General features: G+C 41.1%; 1 protein-coding gene across 1 annotated transcript in view; it reads right to left on the minus strand.

The window, feature by feature from the left end:
• The window catches only part of CUBN (cubilin), a 148,444-nt gene that overhangs the window by 131,506 nt on the left and 500 nt on the right, over positions 1 to 16,438 (minus strand). Inside the window, exons 3-13 of the mRNA XM_074865188.1 lie at positions 16,107 to 16,199; positions 15,081 to 15,119; positions 14,207 to 14,308; positions 13,165 to 13,268; positions 9,408 to 9,534; positions 7,794 to 7,962; positions 6,894 to 7,025; positions 5,603 to 5,698; positions 4,948 to 5,069; positions 2,571 to 2,757; positions 746 to 864 (exon numbers count right to left, since the gene is read on the minus strand). Coding sequence (XP_074721289.1) covers positions 746 to 864; positions 2,571 to 2,757; positions 4,948 to 5,069; positions 5,603 to 5,698; positions 6,894 to 7,025; positions 7,794 to 7,962; positions 9,408 to 9,534; positions 13,165 to 13,268; positions 14,207 to 14,308; positions 15,081 to 15,119; positions 16,107 to 16,199 — 1,290 coding nt within the window. The remainder of the gene's footprint in view (positions 1 to 745; positions 865 to 2,570; positions 2,758 to 4,947; positions 5,070 to 5,602; positions 5,699 to 6,893; positions 7,026 to 7,793; positions 7,963 to 9,407; positions 9,535 to 13,164; positions 13,269 to 14,206; positions 14,309 to 15,080; positions 15,120 to 16,106; positions 16,200 to 16,438) is intronic.

Consider the following 16,438-nt stretch of genomic DNA (forward strand, 5'->3'; position numbering starts at 1 on the left):
GCTCTGCTGAAGGCAGTAGTGGCTCTCAGGCTTAAAGCTGAGGATACGTCACATATATATAATGCTGTATAAACCACTAGCAACCACTCATTTATAAAACTACTTAATTCATTCCATGAAATGTCAAAAATAGATCAAATACTTAAATTCCAAATAAGAAGTCCCATGCTAAAGTGTGAAGTAACATATTTAGTATTTGTTATTTATAACACAAGTGGAATTGTTAGTCACAGATCAGAATCAGGACATACATTTGAGTGCAACGTTTAAAAACTAATCCTTAAAAAAATTCACTTGCTGTTATTACACAAAGCCATTGACAATATGAATTCAATATTTTGCTTTTCTGGTGCTCAGAAATCAGAAATGTGAAATTGTTCTAGGGTCACTTAGCTCATGAACCAACTGTGGAGCCCGTCAGAGCAGAGCTTTTCTCATGCAGCTATTCACAGATCACATGCTAAAGCAATGTAAAACAGGCACCTTCTCTAGCTGGCGGTAGGTGAATAAATTCTATCCCTCAGGTGCATAGCAAAAACCTTGAAAAAGTAGCCCAGGCAAATTCTTAGGCTAAGGAGCCTGAAGGCTTGTAAGGTTCTAAAACTTACTCTTTTTGAAAAACTGTTTATTCTGAGGGGATTGGGTCGCTATATTGGAATATGTAGCATGAAGATGGTCACATTTGTTCTGATGATCTGAGGGGTCCTGCAGAGTGAGGGTTTCTTTAACCTGAACTCTATTTTACCTTGTTGGGATTAGTTTGAATAACCCAAGCACAGCTGACCCCTCCATTGTACTGCTGGCTGTTTGGGTTGTTAGGGTAACTGAAAGTCCCCCTGGAGCCTGAGAGATATCCTCCACAAACTGCAGAAAGAGAGAGAAAATGAAATAGATTAATTTGTGCTATCACTATACAGACTTAAACAAAACCTAAATTTCTTGCACAGCTTTGGCTTCCTAAACATTTAAAACAAGGGTGAAAGATACTTCTATAAAAGAGTCTTCAGGATTTCCTCTATAGTGGAATGACATCACAAAAATAAGCAAAATTACTCCCTGAAAGAAAAGTAGTTCCTGGAAAAAGAAAAAAGATTTTCAGCTGGAATATGTGGACAGTGCCAAAAGATGTTGATTCTGTCTCAGGAAAATGTCCATCAACTAGTTTGTTTCCAGAAGGCTACCTTTGGATTGAATCTTTAGATTTTTCACCTACAGGAGATGACATTTTGAAGATAACACAATATAAAATTGCCTTTCTCAGTAGTGGTGCATCACAGAAATTATCCTTCAGATGTTTTATTGTCCCATTTATTCTTTTTGGTCAGATTTCTGTGCCTGATAATACTTCTCTTGATATACTGTGGTCTCTTCTCTCACTGAGCCGTTCAACAAATGGGAGCTGTGAACTGGGAATCCCAGTCACCTACAGAAGAATATGCCCATAAAGCACCCAAAATACAGTGCACCTATAGCTACAGTGCAGCTGGAGTTTAACATCGAACTGATGCTAAAAAAATATTCTGTTCTCAACAAACTGAAATTAAGTATTTTGTTTCAAGGAGTGGTAAAAAGAACATAATTTTGTTTGAAGTGTCCATCTAAAACATCTCACCATTTGTCAAGCAGATTCAGAATTACCATGTCATAAAATGTATTATTTTTCCCTTAAGAACTAAACAAAAAGTTGATGGATAAATACTGGTTTTCTATCCCTTCTATTACGAATAGTTAAAAATAAATTTTTTTTTTACACGTTTATTATTAAAACATTACTGGTTAGATATTTAAGGAAAATAGGAAAGAGTCTGAAGTAGCTCTAAAATAGAGCAGATTTCACAGGGGCTCAGTGAAAGTTTTACATTCTGTATTCTCTGAAAAGTTAATCTGCTTTCTTCACAGCAACCTGCAATAAATATGAGACATCTGACAGATGGTTGCCACAGGGACGCTCACTGGAATGCTATCCTGACCTTGTTTAATTAAAATTAATGACAAAAATATCCCAAACAAACAGAAAAAGTGATATTAAGAAGAAATGTTAAAGGCAGGACCTTGCAGTTACTCTAAAACTCCGAGTCCCCCATTTTCATGGATTACATTTTTTTCATTAAATTTCTGTTTGAAAACCTCTTCTGGCTTTTCATCTTGACTAAAAATGTCAGGACCTCTCAGCTTCGTGACAAATGAAATAGTATGCACAAAAGAGAAACATTAATATATTCTCTTGTAAATCTGTTCTCCTTATATCGAATCCTCTTTCCAAACAGGCTTACCAGAACACTTTCTCAGGAACAGAGATCTGATTTTAGGATGTCTGGCACCTAGTCAAGGCCAGTGAATCTGCAGATCAACTTCATTGTTATGCTCCTGCTAAACAAAGCAGCTATAAACAAAACTCATGGAAAACTGACTTCCAGGGATTTTGGATTGGGACCTGTAATCCACCAAGAAGAGGGCTGGGTTTTTCCATCATAACTTGGTTCTTTCTCAGATATTAATCATATACACCAAGGATCTATTCGCTGAAGCCTGGTGCCCCATCTCTCCGGGGGCAGAGGTCCTGGCCGTACCTTGCTGGGCAGTCTGGCACTGTGGTCCTGTCCAGGCGCTGGTGCACTCACAGGAGTAGCCGTTGACCCCATCAGTGCAGCTCCCCCCGTTCTGGCATGGGTTGCTAATGCATTCATCAATGTTCTCGGTACAATTAGGGCCTGTCCAGCCTGCATAACACAGGCAGAAATATCCAGAGATCATTGCCTACAGGTATAAGCAAATGCAGTAAACTTAGTAAGCATGGATCACCTAAAGGAATCAATGTAGATGGCAGAAAGACTGATATTTACACTTATTTTATGTGTAGATATCAGAGCAAAGAAATAAAACCTTTGGAATTTAATGACCTTGATGGTCACTGGTGAATACCAAAATAAATCTAAAGCCTGATCAGATTATCTATCTCTTTGCTTTTTCTATTAAGTTATTTCTTTGCAGGGCTCTTTCAAATTACTTTTTAGAAAGTCAAAATCTGTACTCATTTACCCATTCAGAAAACTGCTTGGTTTAAAATGATCACCCTAGAAACAAGTCAAGCATATTATCTAAACCTTATAAATAGCAAGTCAAGATAACAGTGGTTTATAAATCATTTCTCTCAAGCCTGTTCTCTGGGAAGTCTGCACTGCAGTTATGTGGGCTGTTAACTTTCATTTGCACCCCAAGGGATGCTAAATGGGAACAATTTCATTGCCTTCTCTGTATTATTCCTTATGTTGCTTTTCCATTTCTTTTGTCTCAACCTTTACTACTTCTCATAATCAAGTCTTTCCATATCTCTACTTTAATTTCATATGCCCTCTTTCCTTGTATTTCTTGTTTTATAGACATGATTTTTGTAGATAAAGCAGAACATGGTATTTCAAGGTACATGCTAACAATCCTATCTTTGATGACACACAATCACTGTGCTATAGTCTCTATTTCCTTTTGCATTCTCTGTTCATGTTCTCTGGGTCCTGAACAGAGATTTTCAGTATGATGGAAGGGCTCCAAATGTCTTTAGGGCTCCAAATGCTTATTTGAAGGTAAAAAGGTGTTTTCTGATCTGCATTGCCTGATATTTAATTAACATTACATTTCATCTGTCATTACACTGGCCAAATATAGCTCTGCTGTTCCGCTATTTTATTAGATGCTTCTATAGTCCCATTACTGAAGTATCTGACTGTGTTAGTATCTTTATGTAGTAGTTGTAGACATGATTGCCTACGGTCATATGTTATTTAGGGGAAAATGTCATATCTTTTAATAGACTGACTAAAATAAATAGTTTCTAAATAGTCAGAATTAAATCCAGGCACAAAAGGCCCCTGAGTGAAAAGACAATAGGTACCTACAGAACAGAGAGCGAGGAATGCTGGTAAGGGGTCGAGTGGAGGTGAGGGGATCATCTCCTTTCACACAAAAAATGGGAAAGGTAACATATCATAGAAACATAGAAACATTTACGTTGGAAAAGACCCTTGAGATCATCAAATCCAACTGTTAACCTAACACTATCAAGTCCATATTGTATTTCCCCCCTGCCTCCCAGGATCATCAGAAGGAGGATATCCACAGACCAATGTGGACAAATGGGATCAGGATCTACTGGAACAACAAATTTATGACTTCTGAACATTTCTCCAAAATCATCACCATAAATATCCTCCACAACAGAATTATCAAAACCCCCAGGTCTACAGCATGGACTTCCCTAAGCACAGCACACCTCACTGAGGAAGCCAAAAGGCCTTCACAGGGTCCATGTACACAAACTAAATGGTCACTGTACATGAGAATGAATTCACACCACCAATCAGTAAAGGTCCAAAACACTCGGCTACCAGCAGGAGTACAACAAATTCCCAGGAAGCACCCTTTCCTCATCCATACAAACAGCCTGAGATTCCAGGGTGGCTCTCACAACATCAGCCTAGGAACACACAACTAACTGTACTGGCTATTAACAGTCTGAAGGACAGCAGAGGTACTGGTTTTGCTATCATGGGTAATTCCTCCATGATCCAAGGTGATAAATTACTTCTCTGTCCCACCAGGGACAGCCATTCATCAGTTCTCCCCCACCAGCACCAGCATCCCATCACTAGCCTGGGGTACCAGCTACAACCTCTCAGGTTATTAGTACCTAGATTGCTGCCTCTAACTGCAGACACAAAGAAATGGCTTGTGTGCCCTGGAACACAACTTAATTAACATTACATTTCATGTGTCACAGATGAAACACAACTTTGTTTTTCCCAGGTATACCTGTTGATCACCCACTCCCCGCTGACCTTGCCTCGTTACCTCTAGTATGTCTGCACTCAGCTTTCAGTCTCACCAGTCTCCCTGTTGTACTGGTTATAATGACATAACGTTGTCACTAACTGCAAGGAGCCCAGCACTTACCAAGCAGTGCCCATTTGCACAAGGGTTTTGCAGCTGACAGGTATCACTGAGAGGAGAGCACCCATTTGGCCCATATCCACTTCCAGTGTACCCAGATGCGCAGGAACAAAATGGCATTAGCCCTTGGGAGATGAGACAAAATACACAAAGTAATTCAGTCCTTGTTACAATGACAATACCAATGACAGTAAAGGTCCTTGACATTTTGAAGCAGAACCTTTATATAATTCTAACTTATTTGATCTTTTGACACCTTCCCTGGTCAGTGTCCAGTTTGACCATGTAAAGATCCCTAGCACTGGGTACCTGAGAGCCCAAGGTCACCTTCGTGGGAAACGGTGGGAGTAGTCAAAGGGTATTTATGGAAAGAGGAAGCTGAAATTGGAAAACTGCATCAAAGAGAAATGGTGAAGATCTCCACATTTTTATGATGAAATCTGTTCTTTGGTGGAGCCTAAATCTATTTCTGTCAGTGTCTGTGGAAAGGCCTGCTGGCTTTAGCTAACCTGCCAGTAAACTCCTTTGGGCGAGGCAAAACTGATTGCAGAGAAGTGGCTGCAATCTAAATATGTTGCTACAGAGTGGATTCAGCCTAACCATTCCCTTCATGAGATTCATACTGGTATTACTTACAGTCTTTGAGAAGGCATCATACCTGGAGCTGAGGTACAAGTAGCTGAAGGATGGCACCCTCCATTATTTATTGAGCAGATATCAACCTGGGTACATGTTTGTCCATCTCCCTCATAACCTGTTCAGAGGTAAATCTCAGTCTGTAACAAACTATGTTCTCTGAGAATCAACAGCAAAACAATCATCTGGTGAGAAAAAGACTAATTTATGGTATAAAATCATACTCTTCTGAAGTTAAAAAGTTGAGATAACCATTGAAGTAAAACCTGGCATATTTATTGCAGCTCCTACATTGCAGGGATGGATTCTGATTGTAACTAAATCCTTCCATGATTTTAGAAAAAAGGTATATTAGTGCTAGTCAAATATAGGGGAGGTCAGTGAGGCCACAGAAGCTCAGCTCTCTCAGCCACCATGTGCTGCCCCTCCCTACGTGTCTGCACCCAGCCAGCCCCAACCACCTCCAGGCTTCCCGCTGCATGTCAGAGCTGCCCTGGGCTCTCAAACACAACATCCAGCTCCTCTCGGGAGGCTCAGCAGGATCAAAGCACTGCAGCACAACTCTGCACGGCCAGAGCTGAGGTCCATTGCATCCCACATCAAAACTTGTCTGAGGCCACGTCTCCAGCACAGTGATAGCCCTTCAGCGCTCAGTAACTGAGAGCCTTCACCACCTACAGTCTATTGCCATTTAAATAGCAATTGAAAGGTCAATTAGAAACCCTTTTTCCTGCTAGTATTTCTAGTATTGATAGCATGCATTTCATAAAGCATTTTAAATCATAAACCACAAATGATAAAGATGTCATGACGTCCACTGCTTGACCTGTACTGCCATGGAAACACTGCCTTCTTAGACAGCATTCAGAGCGTGACAATTATCCAGGCTTTTTTTTAAGACAGACAATACAGCTGATTTATGGCACACAGGATACTCTTTCAATTAACACAGACAATGAAATTACTATCATAATTACGCAATCCTTGTTTCCCATTAATGATCTTATAGAGGAAGTACTTCGTCAAACCAAGGCTCTAACACTGAAAAGGGCTACTTAGTACAACAGAAACACATTTCAGAGGGTCATCATTAGGGACATACTCTACCAAATGTTCATATATCAAATGTTTATCAAATGTTGAATATACCTGGACTCTGCATTCTATATTACAGTATTGCTTTGTGTATGATACTTTTTTACATAAAAACCAATCTTCAGCTTCTTAAGTCTACCATAAACCAGGCTCAAATGTGTTGAATCTTCATCTCTTAAGCCTTTCCATAGTTTCATCAACCAAAAAATACATTTTACCTGGTGGACAGAGCCCACAGTAGAAGGATCCCATTGTGTTGATACACTGAACCATTGGCGCTGTTGAGCAGCCTCCATTATTACTTCCACATTCATCAATGTCTTGGCAACTGTAGCCATTTCCTTGCCAGCCTAGAAAGAAGCACAGGAAAGACATTAAAATAGAAAATGCCTGGCCTTTTCATTTTCTTCTTTGACCAGATCTTTTCACAAAGCAGAAAAATATGACTTTTGAATTTCATTTCATTAACACAGGAGAAGACCTGTCCCTCTCATAACTGACTAAAATTAATACTGGTCTGCAAAACAGGTTACAAACACAACAGGGTGGAGGTGTGTGTGCAAGAACATTTTATTTTAACTGTATTCTGGATATTCCAAAATCAAACAGACTTTAACCTAAAGAGGAGGCAGTTCTGGTTTGGTGTATACATGTGCAATTTGCAGCAAAGCTTTATCATAACTCTGGTTAGATATTTCAAATACTCCTCCTATACACACCACCTACCCAACTCAGGAAGACAAATCATAGGTTATATGGCTTGAGGGGACTATTAGATTTTTATATTGCCTTAGGGCAGTGAGCACAAGGATATGAAAGCACCTCGGACCTATTACATGAAGGTAATAGGACACGATGGACGTGAAGGTTCCTATGGACATGACAGTACATCAGACCTGTTTAGATGCTCAGTTTAGGATGGGATAAATCATACCTTAGACTCCACTGCATGCATTACCTGGATAAGACATAACCTGCAGGCATTTATTCTCTAGAATACAGACCAAAGCATTTCATGGAGTTACTCTCATCTAGATCCTGTGTCTGTGCTTATGACATACGGGCAGTACTACCTACTGCCACCCCCTCCTACCTGAGAGCGTGGAAGGACATGATACCTGTGGGGCAGGGACCACAAGAGTAGGAGCCTGGTGTGTTGTGGCACTGCACAAGCGGATTCTGTGAACACGGATGATTAGGGAGGCTGCATTCATCTATATCAGCACTGCAGGCAGGGCTGCCAGGAGGGGACATCCAACCAGTGTCACAGGTACAGCGGTACTTGGGCTGCCACAGCAAACATTGCATACACATTTAAGACAGTTAGAACAATCAAGAAAAGGGCAGGAGGAGTTCATTTTACAAAATGTCTTTCAAACTATAGCAAGAAAGCTTTCAGAGCATTACATGGTTTGCACATTCTATTTTATAGTTGCTTCAGTAGTTTTCTCAGCCTATTTCTCCCTTTGAATTTACCTATTTAGATTATGGAAGCAACAGGCTCATTCATTATGTTCATGAAAGAAACCTGTAATTGACCCCAAAGCTCCCAGAGAAAACGAACAGCAATTATGAGCTGTACATAAGCATAATTAAAAGTCATCAAACTGCTTTGTAACCAAGGTAAACAGATCAGTATAGGCAAACTGAAATCAGTTTGCCTGTGTTCTTTTAAGCAAACTGTTCGGTAATCTGTGCAATGTGCAGCACTGACATTAAATGGCAAATATACATTTTCTTTGAGGAAAACAGTTTTCTCTCTCGTAAACTTTACCAATGGCCAGATTTCAGCATTTATCTAGTTTTGGTCCAAATAAAGCTAATGGGAGCTTTATTGTTGACTGTCACAGGAGCAGACACAGTTAAGCCAACACTGAACCCTTTTAAAACATTTTCTCCACAAAAAATAGGCAGAAAACAAGTGATGAGCTGTGAAAAGTTTTACAAATTGAGCAAAGAAATTATTTTACAGCATAGCGCAAAGAATATGTGGTGTGTCTGGAATGGTGCATGGGTGTATAGGAGTGTTAAGAAGCACAGGAGCACTCGGCAGGATAGTTTTGGAGGGCAGCTCTGAGTGGAAAGAGCCAAAGCTGGCATGTTCCGTGTGTCCCTTTGGAGTGAACACCCTGTACCCAGATTTTCTCCCAGAAAGAATGAGCTTGCTTGCTCCAGAAGACTGCTCAAGTGTGTGCCAGCATCCACCCAGTGCAGATGCTTGGAGAGCGTCTGGAGTCAGAGACCGAGTCCAGCTGACAGTGAGAAGCACCAAAGATGAGCAGCAGCCACCCCAGCTGCTATGCAGCCCTGGTGGCTCCCAGGCCACTGACAATAACGTTCCACAGGTATGCCTTTTCCCAGGAAAAACAAGATGCATTACGTTTGTCCTTCTAAATCATTTAATTAATAAAATATTCTAGCAACTTAGAACTCCCCAAATAATGAACAGTAAGAATATTATGCTTCAGATGACTTATATGACTATGACTTATTCAAAGAATATTCCCAAGCTCCATATGGATGTAGAGCTGATACTGTGACAAGTACCTTGAACAAGACATTTTCAATTCTTTCTGCTGTCCTTGGGACAACAGAGAGGTTAGGTTATGTTGTACAGTGGCATTTCTTGCTCTTTTTCAGCAGCAGTGTGTGCTGCAGTTTTGTGGTGCTCAGCATTATTTGTTGTTTATTCATGCTGTGCTGTATAGTGAAACTTACACTTTGTTCCTTACCTTGTTGGGCTGATCCCTGTCTGCATCTATGCAGATGCCATGACCACAGAGTGTCTCAGATCCTTCCTGGCAGTCATCAAACTTCAAGGCACAGTGGGGCCCATAGGTTTCTGGAGTACAGGAGCAGCTAATGGTGAAAGCAGACAGGAAAACCAAAATGTTGTCTTCATATAGCACTTAACAATCATATATTGCCATAGTAAGAGATCTTTTAATTATGTGGTGTTCCTTATGAAATCCATCTGTATATATAATGACATATATCTATACTGACAGTCCCACTAATAATTATGCACAGATGCAAGGCTCCTGTTCAGCAGAAACTCGAAAGTCACGTGGGACTTGGGCATATCCATGACTGTCTGACCCTATGGGAGAATCCACAGTCTTCTCTTACATTCGTAAGTGCAAATCCAGAGAAAAAGAAACGTCTAACATGAGACTTCAACAGAGTATCACGTGGGCCTGGAAATCCCCACTTCATTCAGAGAGCACCTTAACCTCGTGTTTCAGTTTATGACCCTCATATGATGCCAAGTGTCTAAAGCCCTAGCTCTAGCAATACGCAGAAATGCCATGTCTGGCCTGTCCCAGGAGGCAGGATACCTTCACAAGCACACCTCAAGACGTGGCAGCTCCTGTCTCAGCAGCAGCAGCCCAACTTTCAGGTGAGTGTGGTGGGCAGGAGGAGGCATTTGGGGCTGACAGGGTGGGAAGAACAAAGTAGTGGACTGAGGGGAGGCATTCTACAGCAGGAATCTGGTTTGCAGGCTGCCAGCTGCATCACATTGTTATTTATAGGGCACACCTTAGTCATAGCACTGTACCTACGCTGTGAAACTAAAATTGGGAACTTCCAAGCCATTGGATACATCCCTTTTCTTTGACTCTTTATTTCCATGTGGACCAAATCTGAGGCTCTGAAATACAACTGAAAGGGACCTAAACCTGCAAAAAGCCTCCTATCAGTTCACTAGCTTTTTATTAAAATGACAGTGAGACAAGTTCTATGCTGCAAAATCTGCTGATGTCTGCTTCTCACAGAGACATATGGCAGGTGCACACCCCCATTGAATCGCTTTTAAGCTGACTAATGAAAACTACTCTGTCAAGGCATTTATCTGCAGATTTTGAATCAGGGTTTTTCAGTGCAGATGATCTGGACCTTGGAGCAATTTATTAATTGGCTGCTACCATTCCTGCCAGGGTGTCACATGCTCAGTTGAAATAGCAGTTTGATAAGTCAATCACAGGTAACTAAATGCTGCACCCAGCACAAGCAACCTGGATGAATTTAGGCTTAAAAAACCCATAATAGCTTAATGCTTAACTGCAGTCTGCAGTACTGTAAGACAGCATGTTCATTATTGTAAGAGAGGGCAGATAGACCAACACCATCTTTCCAGTGCAGTAGCTCATCCTAGGCAAGCTCAGAGGCAACAGGTCAGGGAACCAGATCACCTTTGTATGTTCAAAGTACATTCAGAGCTTCATGTTCAGCTCCAAAGGACAGTGCAAGGCAATCTCACCAGCTCAAAAGGAGGACAACAAGCACTGTCTCCTGCCTAGTCTGGCAAAGATTAATCTGTTACCCTTTTGAAGTTGCTAAGAGAACAGCTTCAAGAAGTAGGTCATGCTGCAAGGAGCTGCAGCCAAATTGTGATGCACTGCTGCTCAGCACTGCCCTGGTTCTCTCCCATTGCTGAGGGTATGTTGTGATGAGCCCCCCATGATTTTGGTTCTGACACAAAAGTCTGATAGACTCAGGGACTCTCACAGCCTTTCATCCAACTGATGTTGGATGAATGGTCCCTGAATGTCCCATTAAGGTCCCAATTCAGGAAGGCATTTCCTGAATACCTACTCTTTTTCCTCCTACTTTAGTGTTTTCCTGAATTACAGCTTGAAGCACGCAGGTAAAGAATCTGAACAGGGAGTGAAGACTGTATTATTGCTCCATTTCACGGTACCTAATCCAGCACTGCCCTTCACCTGGTGTTATCTCTGGGGACTATGGATATTTAAATATCATCCTTTTCTTTACCCGCAGTCCACACTGGTGAATATAACCACACCAGAACAGAAGTGGGGTGACCTGGGTTGCTGGGTCCCAGAAAATTTAGCAGCAATGTTCTCACAGTTGTTGAAAAGAGGAACATCACACTCTATCTGGGGATGCATTTAGCATCTGGGGAGCACTCAGAAATAAGTAAGACAGTGTGTGAAGGGATACTGTGAAGACAGTGCAATGGGGTTGGGGAAAGGACTAAACAATAATCCTGAGTGTGTAATGCAAAAGCAGTAATATTAAGATTTGGATTACTTATGAAGAGGTCTTAGTTCATTTCAGGAGGCACTGATTCAGCAAGTACCAAGGAGGGCAAGAATTACATTGGGGAAGAAACTTACAGGAATCATGACTGTACTAACACAATGACAACACTTGCGAGAAAGGCAGAAAGTTTGTCCTCTCAAACGCTAATTTAGTCACATACCTGCACACCACACCTCCAAGCACAGTAAGAAACAGTAAGTAAAGGCAAGCTGCTTTCTGTGTTGTTTTCTTGACAAATGTCAGCTGCAGGCAAGCTAGAAACAGCCTTTAAAATCAAAGAAAAGCTGACAGGAAGCATCAGGTATCAGTGAGGCCTCAGCAGGCTCTGTGTTAATGCTGAAGTGTGAGGAGCACTGCAGGAGAACTTCCCTTGCGTGAGGTTCTTCCAAGAACTGACAAAGCACTGTAAGCCAGTGTTACTCCAAGCAAATATTTGCGGGGGCTAAGATTTTTGTGCTGAAGCAGAAGACAGAATGCTTTGCAGAAAGCTGTGGCATGCTCTCCAGCCTGCTTGTTCCCATTGCACAGGGATTGCTTTGTATTATATCTGAAAGTTATTTATTTACCAGATTATTTGACATTTTGGTAAATAAGACACAGAAAGTTCAGGCTGGCTTGCCCTGTAAACAAGAGTATGTTTCCTAAGGAGTTGAGCACAGCCAGAGAAGGATACATTCCTGGGGGATGAAGCATGTCTATGGGGGCCCGCACACAGGCAGCCCAGGCACCCTCCTGGCCTGCTGGCTGAGACAGCATTTCTCCTCCCTTTCTGCCTGGCAGCATTGTGCATTGCTTGCTCTGCTGCAGTCTCAGCAGTGCCTGTATTTCTGGAGGGCATGGAGGCATTTCTGAGAGTTATGCAGTGCGCTGGGAATGCCACTGATCAAGGGTGCCAATACATGCAGGAGGTTTCCAGCTACTCAAAGCCTTTGCTGGGCCAAAGCTGTTCACCTCCTTCACCTCCTCACTCCCTTTGGTCTCGAGGGGTAGGTGATAACAGAGGGATGATAACACGGCTGTGCTAGGTGGGCATGTCAAGTGCTGGTTACAGACCAGCATGCCACATCTCACCACCCCACCTACATCCCATGGTGCAGTAAACTTCCATTAAAGCATCTGCACCTACAACAGGGGGCTGGGTCACTGGAGCCAGTCTACAATTTGCAGCCTTCTTCCCCAGCATGGCTGTATGATAAATCTGGTTCTTGCTGCTCTTCTTGTGTCAAAGCAGGTAATGGCTTCACAGGGCCTTCTGTGACTGTGGTGGGCTCTGTGTACAGTGTATTAAGGATTTTATATTCTCACAGACTGCAAGATACTAAACAGACATATTCCTAGAACTTGTGCTGCGGGGGTGATATGCTCTGCAAAAATAGCAGAGTATTTTTCATAGGATTTTTGTGTATAGTTTTGAAAAGTTACCTGTAGCTGCCTGGTGTGTTCACACAAGTGGCTCCATTCTGGCAGCCTAGCGCTGTTCCAGAATAAATCTGGCATTCATTAACATCCACTGAACACAGGGGGCCCTAAGATGAAATGGAAAACCAGTTTATTTTCCAAATAACTCAGAAATGAAGCAAACCGTGAAGCCAATGTTTAATATAGTTTCCAAAGATATACAAACCACGGGCTGCTATCAACACAGCTTCCCTTATGAAACATTATAACAAAACTCAATTTTTCAGCTGTGTTTCTGTGACCCTGGTTATCAGTCAGTTGGGGGATAAAATATTTCAGATGTTTGTAGAAAGCATATGGACAGCATAGTACTGTCACCCCCCTTACTTTCCAACTTGCTAGTAAAAGGCTCAGAAAACTTCCTTTCAAACTGTTTCTATAGAGAGATGCTGTTTTATTAAGACTGAAAGCACAGCAATTTTGACCCAGATCTTGCTGGGATAACTTTCAAGTTGAGAGCCTTTGAGAAGAAAATATAACTTTTCCATCTCTAGTGCATGTAACAGCACCATTAAACCCTTTCCCAGTAAAGTATTTGGATTTTAAAAACTCAGAATGGGATTGATTACTTACACCCCCATTTGTCTTATTTGTTTGAGCTTGAATAAATATCCTTCCTTTCCCCCCATTCTCTCTCTATCCTTGCATGAGATCAACAGCAAGGCATGCAGCTCAGTCCACTGCTCAGCAAAAACCAAAGACTAATTCTCTGCTGTAGGAACTGCCAAGCATCACTGACTTCATGGGCCATCACCTGCAGATAACAGTGCAGAGTCTGGCCCAATGGTTTGGGCTTTAGGTTTTTTGTATCTATTGATAATGTCAAGAAGAAAACGTGTTGCACTTCATCCAAACAATGAGTGTGATACTGCTGCTTTGCTGTTCAGTATATGTCACTCTGTCCTGAGCAACCTTAAAAAGTTACACTTCATGACAATTACGCTAAGCCAGATGTATCCTTACAGTTAAAATACACACTCCATATTCAAGGAGGCTAAAGACTCACCTGCCAGTTGCTGGGACAGAGGCAAAAGAAACCATCCAGCGAATTTACACAGGTCCCTGAGTTCTTACAGGGGTTACTACTGCAGGCTTTCCTCTGGATAGCCTGAAACCCAGAAAAAGAGCAGAAAATGAGGTTCCTGCTTATTTGGTGTTCCATTAGCATTTATTTTCAAGACAAACCTTTTTTTTTTTTTTTTTTTTTTTTCATTCTTTCTTGGGTTCTCCCTCCCCCTTTTCTTTTTCAGCAAGGTTGACTCGTAAATGTTTTGAGTTGTTTCGTTTACCCCTGTACAAAATAATGACTAATATGATTGGTCTTACACAAGATGGCCAGCTGCAAGCACTAGGATGAGAAAAGCCCTGTAAGAAGTAAGTATTAATAGAGACTGTTCTTTGGCAGCAGACTGTGAATCTAGATGGAGGGTTATCTTGTCTTCTCAATTCCATGGGTGACTCATCTGACAACTGCTTTTACTGGCAGCTCTGGTTTGTCAGAAGCTCAGTGCAGAATCAGGTGACAGTTGAAAATTAGCTATTTCCAGTACAATACAAAATCCAGTTTGAATTCTCCCAGTCCTCACAGATCAGTGAAGGAAGAGTTTACTTCTTCTTGGTATCTAGTTGTTCTTGAGTCTACAACTGTTTTTCCTCTAAGGAATGCAGGCTCCTACACAGTTTATATTTCATAAGAAGGCATTTCACCTCCTCCACAAATCTTGGCGCTTTTTTTACCTCCTGTTACCAAAAAAAAATTTTCCTGAGTAATGCATGAGAGGAAAGAAATAATTTAGCTATTTAATCATTGTAACCTCACTTTATTTACTTGGTGCTGGGTTTTTCTTTTTTGATCTCTAGGTTGCTTCCCGTTTACTCACCTGCTCTAAGCTTTGAAGTTTGTTGTCAAGACTCACTATCTGCAAGAGAAATGCAAATTACATTGTGCTTGGTATGTGCTGGATGTCGGTAGGCTAACAAAGTATTTTCTTGTGAGAAAAGATAATAGCTGGTATATGAAACCAGGTGACAATCAGGTTCAAATCGGGCCCCATTCACTGGGATTTTGGTGGTTTAGGCTGTTCAGAAAATGACAGCTTAAATATGTCCCCATTTGGCTCCGGAAAGCAAGACTCAGTCTTGTGAAGATATATTCAGGTGCTCAACATTGAGAATGTGAATATTGCAGTGGGACTGTTCGGGTGCTCATATGCATGCAAAGGACGGAGGTCTGAGACAATACATCAAAGCCAAGAAAAGGTTCACCATATCTCAGTGGGTTATAATGACAAACAGCAAGCTGAAACTGAATCAGGGAATACGATGGATACATATTAGCACAATTTCCCTAAAGAAAGGCCTTTAGGCTATAAAAGATTTTCCTGTAAGGAACTTGTGGCAACACTGTAAAAAAAAGACACTTAAATCAAGTCAGACAAAGATTTCAAAATCTTCTGTTGGAGAAAAATCTTTAGTAGCAGGGTAGAGACAAAACTACAGCATAGGTCTTTTCTTTCCACTGCAAACCCCCATAGCCTATTTTACCTATGGAATGGAATGTCAGCTAACAACTATAAGAACATATATGGTCCATTTCCTAAATTTAGTGGGATTTCACTTCAATAAATATTAGAGGATATATTCCATAGAGATGTAGACAGCGAACAAAAGAAGAATCTTGGTAACTGGAAATTATGGGATTTGCAGGAATATTTCCATTGTCTCCAGAGTTACTGAATAAGTATCTCAACATTAAACATAGACTCTGAGCTGATGTTAAATGTGGACTCTGCCCCAGTTCTCTGAACTGGAGTACAGAAATACAAAAATAAATCAGGCAATGATGTTAATCTGAGGAATGGAAAACTGTGAATGCTGGAGGAGGATAACACAAGGGCATGGCTCACCTTGGAGGTCAGCAGAGCAACCTGCTGGGATACATTCTGAGAGGCACCATTGGCTTTTTTAAGTTCTTGAATCTCTGCATTACTTTCTCTCACCTAAGTTTAAACAACAGAGATAATGTGAAACAAGCTTGGCTTTTTCAAAAGCTTAGAAAAGTTTTGTTCTCGCTTAACTTTACTGTTATGAAGTCCACTTAAATACAGAGAGCTCTGTTACATACACAATTTAATCTTTTAATTATTTTTTGTAATGGCATGATTACAATAGCTGCAATAAGCTTACTTTCATATTAGAGTGCTGACATAGATAATATAACAATCATACAAAACACATT

This window comes from Strix uralensis, chromosome 1 (assembly GCF_047716275.1).
Source record: "Strix uralensis isolate ZFMK-TIS-50842 chromosome 1, bStrUra1, whole genome shotgun sequence".
NCBI classification, from domain to species: Eukaryota; Metazoa; Chordata; class Aves; order Strigiformes; family Strigidae; genus Strix; species Strix uralensis.